Consider the following 7,579-nt stretch of genomic DNA (forward strand, 5'->3'; position numbering starts at 1 on the left):
TTGCTTTTCTGGTGTGTGTATGCAGAGCAATAAGCGTTATGTATGTGCGCATGGCACTTGTACGTTTGCAGTCACCTTGTCATTGACATCATATAACACAAAAGTAGAGACAGAGAGCAAGTGGAGAAAATGGAGCTACAGTTGAAGCAGGGAGTCACTTGGTGGCAGCTGATTATTGTTTGATAAAAAATATTTTTCAGAGAACAGTATTTGTTGTGAGACGTATTCTTGGTATTTTATTTATTTTTGGTTACATCCAATGTGTGTAGATTTTAATGCTGTGGCCTTATTACAACCTTAGAGAAAGGTTTAACGTGTGTGTGTGGATTGTGGCGTGATTTCTGTGTAGTGCAAATTGTGCTCGCAATTAAGATGAAACAAAGAACAGAACCAACAAAGAACAGAGCTGTAATTTAGGACAAGATGAAATGGGCAAACAGTATGATTTGGTGTTTTAACAAAACAGTGAAATGAGACATTTGTGTTAGTCTGATCATACAGGGATTAAATCTGTTGTCAAAGGATTGGGAGTTATTTAGAATCTCGTTTAAAAACCCTATAAGGGTCACAAGCACGGTAAGAGGTAGCACATTTTGTTTGCGTCATTTAGTTTTGCATTCAAAGTTCTTTTACTGTGTAGTAGGATTCATGACATCTTATGAAAACCAACATAGTGGTCACATTCATTTATACAGTTTATTCACCCTGGTGTCAGGATGTGGTTAAAAATGAAGCTTGCCTTTACCTGTCAGCTTGTTTTGTTTGTGTTTTTGTTATTATAGCCGACGATTCAGCTTTTCCCAATTAGATCTGTCCTCGTCATAGCTCATGACTCATAGCTCAGCAGAAGCTTGTCTCTCATCATGGCAGTATGTCCTCCCATCAGACCTCCCTCACTGTGTCAGCCGCCATCTGAGCGTCTCCTGTCTCTGTGCTCAGGTATGGACATGGAAGAGAGAACCAGGCAGATGAAGCTAAAGATGAACAAGTACAAGCAGGGAGCTGGCTCTGACTCCAGACTTGAGCAGGACTACCACAAGGTAAAAGCATTTCTGGATATGCCTGATTTATGCATCAATACTCATACAACATGTACCTACGCTCTACTGTTTGCATGGTTGCCCTGTGCAGAAGCCATATGGCACACTTTGAAAGCAGTCAGGCATGTACACATGCACATATCACCACCCCACTGCGCATGTGCATTGATGGTTGCACAATGTACACACACACGCAAACATAGTCGCACAAACCCAAAAATGTGATAAACACTCAATTCACTTAATTCAGGTTGTAATTTGCTACGGTCACTTCACTTGAACTGCAGAAAGCCTATTAAGTATGTGTCTCTACTTACTCCTACATTCATGTTGATTCCTGCTGATAGATGATTTTGCTGATATTTCAGTTAAAAAATACATTATAAAATGTAGTGGCAAAATATCTTTACAGGAACTACGTATCAGTTAGGGCCTTGTCACACATAAGCAAACGTATCACTTCCATTCTGTTTGAGCAAGGAGGTGAATATAATATGTGGTTCCTGTAAAAAAGCCAATTGCATTGTGGCTTTGCATGGATTTATAGTTTGATGAACTCTGACCTGATATTCGCTTTGCTTTCGCGTGTATGTGTGACCAGGCCGCAATTATAATAGTTTTTTAAATGATTTACTGAAGATGAAGACACAATAATAATAATCCATGCTCACATGACAGTCTGTGGATTACCTGGTTACCCGGGACAGGTTTTTTGGAAAGACTCAATGCTCTTGAATCTCACAATCTTGGTGGTTTCACATGCACAGCTACTGCAGAAAAATATGTTTTTGCAATTGCAGCAAATGCCTTTTGGGCGTACTGAGCCTTTAAGCCTCTTGTTTTAAATTCAAGGAATGTAACAGTGAGCGTGTGCAGAGTCAAGTGTTTACTACTCTTTGCTGGAGCGGGGCTGAGCATGTTTAGAAAGCTTGGCCTCTGTCTGGCATTTCATTGCAGTCTGGGCCAAGACAAAGACTCTCTGTCCAGCTCTCCTTTTAAGTCAGTGTTATGAACTCTATTGCATTAGAAGCTCCCGATGTGTCTGCTCAGAGTCTATAAAAAGCAGATTAAACTGTGAGTTGTCCTTGTCTGGTGAACATTATCCTGCTTGAAGATGCCATTGGCAAATCAATGCTCTCACTATTATTAAACAAGACTTTGGAGTGCGTGCTCTTAAACTGCAGTGTAATGCAGAACAGTTACTGTAACACTCAGTTCAGGTTCCCTTACGGTAAACATTCCACTTAAACACACACACACACAAAGGATGGTTTATAGTCAGCGACTATCACAAATTGTCTTGAACCTGATTCATGCCAAGTGTGTTATCCAAGTTGTTCTTTCAAGAAATCCTCAAAGTAAAGCTATATTTAGAAAAATCTATGTCACAGCATCTGGCTTCCATTGCAGGAGTCAAATTCCTGCATTTCAATTTGTAAAACATAGATAACTGGTTTGGCACTCAAAGCCAAACAATCCTATTCAGGTCTGTCCAGCTTTTAAAACTAGAAATAATCAAACTAATTAGAAATTTTAAATATGAAGTCGTCGTATAATCTGCACCAAACTGTACAGACTCACAATATTAGGAATCTCGCAAATTTGTTACATTATTACCTGAGAAAAACACATGTAAAAATCAAACATTAAATAACCTATTGATCTTATTATGGTAAGGAACGTGATTTAAAAGGTCGTTTAACCAGATTTAACCACACCTCCACGATGCTTGGTACCAGCAAATTCTCAATCAAGACAAAGCACAATCTCCTTGACTGAATAAATATAAGTAGTATTTACTGTATACTGTATAAATGTATCATTACAAGAAATGATTCACCTACTTTGTGAAACGGTTTTGTAGAGACCTACTTTGCTATCTAATTTTAAGATTTCATTTTAGTTTATGCTGTTCTTAAATTCGTTTTTTTAATCATATTTTTTTAATCAACTTCTTTCGGCAGGGTGTTTAAATGTGTTCATGTGGCTTTTATAACTGAAAAAGAAAACTGAAATTCCAATCTCAACACAGTGTGTTCCCAGTGTGTATGAGTTCAACCCTGAGCCCATTATTTTTATACAACTCAAACAACTACGTTTAGTGATATTAGGTGCCTTTTGAAAGGTCTAAACGTAGTTGTTTCAGCACCAGCCAGGTTTTTTTTGTGTCGAGTCATCATTAGAATTTTAACCTTTAATGTGTTTTGTCTATGTTTTGTACACTCTGCAGCGTTCAGGCAGAGATCCACGGGGCTCCGACAACCTGTCGGCCAAGTCATCGGACAGTGATGTAAGCGACGTGTCCGCTGTGTCGAGAACTAGTAGCGCCTCTCGGTTCAGCAGCACGAGCTACATGTCTGTCCAGTCCGAAAGGCCGCAAGGAAATCGCAAGATCCGGTAGGCTGACATCCACACCAGGGGACAGTTAACTCTGTCCTACTCATTAGACTTCATCGAGCTGTTGTCAGGAATGGACACATCCCCTCAGCCATGAACTCTGCTTTCATGTTGTTGCCACGTCCAGACAATTTCAGCTTTGAAATTGTCTGCACTTGGTTAAGAGAGGAGAGGGCACACTGGTAGCGCTGTCTCTCATTTTCTCACTGTGGTGAGTTCAGGTTTGGCTCTGTTTTAGAAACATCTGGAGCCAAACGGTTGAACTCTACTCCTTCAGGCTGTGGGGGAAGTTGGTCCATATCTGGCAACAGAGAAACAGAAAACACATTCCATATTTCTGGGTGTTGTCTCATATCAAAGCGGGGGGGGGGGGGGGGGGGGGGGGGGGGGCACCCATTTGCATGGCGCCTTGCTGTAAGTCTACATTTCTGTTTTGGGTTATTTTCACTCAGTCTGCTTTTAAATTTGGCTGCACTGTGTCTCTGTGTTTGTCTCATTTTCTCTTCTTGTGTACATTATTCATTCTTTGTTTGGCTTTCTTTCTGCTTCGCATGTGCTGCTCTCTTTGCTTCTGTTTCAAGCAGCCAGTCTCGGGAGGGGGATGAGCAGTTAGGAGAGGTGCGAGAAGAGGAGAAGGCGAGAGGGGGAGGAGGAGGAGGAGGAGGAGGAGGAGGAGGAGAGGAAGGGAGAAGGGCCAGTGAAGAAGGGAGATTACAGGAAGGGAGGACAGGAGCAGGGGGGAATGTAGACACAGACAAGGAGCATCGGGAGGATTTGGTGGAGACGGAAGAGGACTTGCATCAGAGGAGTATCTCAGAGATTGACCTCAGGTAACACGTGTGTGGCAGCCTCTAACTGTAGACTCCTACTAATCATCTGTAGCAAAGCAGAGTGTGGTGACTCTCCTCCACCCTTTACCTTGATATTAACACAACTTCAATCCTATTAACCCTTTCCAATACTAAAGTAGAGCAGCATGAGCCGACAACACTTTGTTAACCCATGCAGCCTGTTCACACATAGTGATAAAACAACACAACAACCATTTGAAGAGTAACTTAACACCCTGTGAAAAAATGTCAAATGCTTGAACTGACCTCTCTGCAGTGATGTGCATGTGTACTCCAGGTACACGTGTGATGATACCACTTCCAGGCGTGATATACAGGTGTAGCAGAGCACACTTCTGACCACACCAGACTCCAGCCATGAACGGTGCTGGCTGTGGTCAGGGGTGAAACATTCTCATATCCTGAATCTCTGACCACAGAGGATGAAAAAAAAACAGCTTTTCAGTCGGGTTTTAAGTTACTCAGGATCAGTTCACTTAAATCAAAAGACACAAAAAAAAACATTTTGTGGGGATGAAGAGGTGGAAGTATAAAATAGAAAGGAATATGAAATAGCTTTTTTTTATTCATGCCATGGTGGGTGCATTAGATCTGACAAATATTTATCCTCTCTAAATCACAGAGGAGGAGAAAGAAATTGTGTCTATGGTGCATGACAAAAGAAATTTTTTAAATGTTTAAGTCACTCATCCAGAGACGTCAGTGTGAACAGGGAAAACAGAGAAATGTGTTGACATTCAGGTCTGTGGATTATTCTGACCAGCCTGGACACTGTCTCTGGAAAGACATTCTGCTTTTACAAAATCACTAAAACCAAACCTAGAAATCTACATGGAAAATATAACTGTGTGTAAGCAGACAGTTCCTTCACTGGAGTAATGTAACACACACTCAGAGAGTAGTTTGCATCACAAAACTCAAGTCAAACACTATTTTTTTCCTGATAGATAACAGGGAGCTAATGCATTTTTCTTTGGCACAAGAAGCCACACCACAGTACAGTGGGCGTTGTGTCATTCTTGAAGAGTTTGTCTAGTGTAGCTTAGGGATCAGATTTTTTATTCATATTTCACCTTGTATTGAACTGTTGTATTTCAGTGTGATAAATCATACGGCTGAATGTATAGGTGAAAACTTTTACTGTTTAAGTTGATGCATGCTGAACATTTTTGTTCTAAGACCTTCAGGCTAAACTTAAAATGACACAATTTCATCGCGGCCACAAGAGATTATATGGTTTCATTTCTGAGCGCCGCTGGACCAGCAGAAATAAAAAGTATGTCGAGCAAATTCAAGAACAAAGTGATTTGGAATCCCACAGCAGGATAAAAGCTTAGCTTCTACTCCTAATAAGATGACTTCACTATCAAATCACACTCACAGCAGGATCCAAGTTGGTGCTTCTTACCATCTTTAGCGCTGATCATCATCTCCTTGGATTTAGGAGAAAACACATTGAGATAAAAGCTGTACCCTCTTATGTGTGATTAAAGCTGCACCAGTGTGTACAGTCTGATTAACAAATTGCATCCCAATGCACACTGTAGAAATGTGAGCCTTCACAGTTTCGACTTGATACAGCAGCGCACAGGTGTCCATTGGATTGCTCTGTGACTGCAGTCTGTGTTGCTTTACTGTGTGTCTGTGTGGCTCCCTGCTGGAGTGTTGCATCAGTGTGTTGTCTGTCAGTCTGTGTCCGTCACACGCTGTCTGAGCTCTGCAACATGTCACCCAAACCTCCCACACTCCTCCAGCTTCCTCACTCTCTCTCTCTCCGTAACACCACAGTCCTCATACGATCACTGTCAACCTGCCGTTTATTCAGCTTCAGTCAATGGAAACTCTGATCATTGTGATTGACAATAAAGACTGCTTGAAAAGATATTTGCTGAAGATATATTTAAATGTAGCTGTAGTATTCACATTTCAGTGTATCCACCTTGACTGAAAGTGAACTGGATTATTTTCCATTTCTAACACACTGACAGCTCCTATCTGTGTGTTAACCCCAACTCCCTCATGACAGCTACAGTATAAAACAAGAATTATCTACTTTCTAAGAACATGTGAGTCATTCTGCTTCTCTGGGACAACAACAGAAACATAGTCAGTAAGAACTGAGTCTAAAGCATTCTGAATTTGATTTCTCACTCAGATATAGTGAGTACGTTTTTTATTAAAAAAAATGTTTTTTAATAAAAAAATGATACATCCTATTCACAGTGTAGTCACAAACTCTGAGAACTGGAGAGCAAATGGCCCACCTTCAAATAAACCAAATGTCCAACAATAACACAATTTCAATCAACAGTATTTCATAAAATAGCTGAGACCCAGTCACTTCTGATTTTTGATTTGTTGCTGTGTATGAGGCTTTTTCTAGGACTTGTCAGCATATATTGTTTAGGCCACACAGGAAAGGAAAAATTCAGTGTACAGTCACCACACAGGAGGTAAAGAAAGAAATGATTTCCATTGCCAAGTCATTTAGTAAGTTACATCACTCACCAGGCTTAAATGAGAAATAAAGAACATTTTGTTTGAAGAACAGTGCACAGACCTGTTTCAACCTCAACATTTAAATGTTTAAAAATATTTTATTTTGAAGTGGAAACTACCATTTTTGGTGAGGTTTACGATATTTGCACATCAGACATCAACATGAGCTTGTGTTCACTCCTTTAGTTGCAGAGCCGAGCGCCCATTTGTTCTGCCCTCCCTCGAAACTATGCAAAGCGTCATTTCAGAATATTTCCCTGACCTTCATGCTGCTGCTCAGTGACATGCTCAGACTTTCAAATAAGTCCTACATGCATGGTCGTGTGTATCAAAGCCACAAATCTCAGCTCTATAAAACAGGATAATCAGAACGTGCAACCATTTTAATTCTAATTCAAATGTCAGCTTGAATATTCTTTAGAATTAAAAGTTCATTGCTCTTTGAAAGGGTGGACCTACGTCATTATGCCGTAATATTATCCTCATATCAGTGGTTTAAAAAGGGTTTCACAATGAGAGACAATAATATAATTTATCGCAATAATTACCGAGACAAAGTATCATCCAACAAAATTAGCTATTGAGGCCTGCCTCAATATCTTCAATAATACGAGCTAGAGGTTTCCTACTTCTGTTTACTGCTTTAGTTCTATGAGAATTTCTTTCATATCCCAAAACTGGTATCGTACAATGAAGTACCCTCAAATAATATTAATATTGAATCAAAATCGTTCGCCTAGCCTGATCCTGATTTAAGAAATTACCAATGCATATGGGAACTGTCAAACACAA

General features: G+C 40.2%; 1 protein-coding gene across 3 annotated transcripts in view; it reads left to right on the forward strand.

Moving 5' to 3' along the window:
- The window catches only part of rims2a (regulating synaptic membrane exocytosis 2a), a 129,535-nt gene that overhangs the window by 101,594 nt on the left and 20,362 nt on the right, over positions 1-7,579 (forward strand). For all 3 annotated transcript variants that reach the window (XM_053432046.1, XM_053432047.1, XM_053432045.1), the window contains 2 exons: positions 940-1,040; positions 3,271-3,437. In XM_053432046.1, coding sequence (XP_053288021.1) covers positions 940-1,040; positions 3,271-3,437 — 268 coding nt within the window. The remainder of the gene's footprint in view (positions 1-939; positions 1,041-3,270; positions 3,438-7,579) is intronic.

Source organism: Pleuronectes platessa, chromosome 10 (genome assembly GCF_947347685.1).
Source record: "Pleuronectes platessa chromosome 10, fPlePla1.1, whole genome shotgun sequence".
Classification (NCBI taxonomy): domain Eukaryota; kingdom Metazoa; phylum Chordata; class Actinopteri; order Pleuronectiformes; family Pleuronectidae; genus Pleuronectes; species Pleuronectes platessa.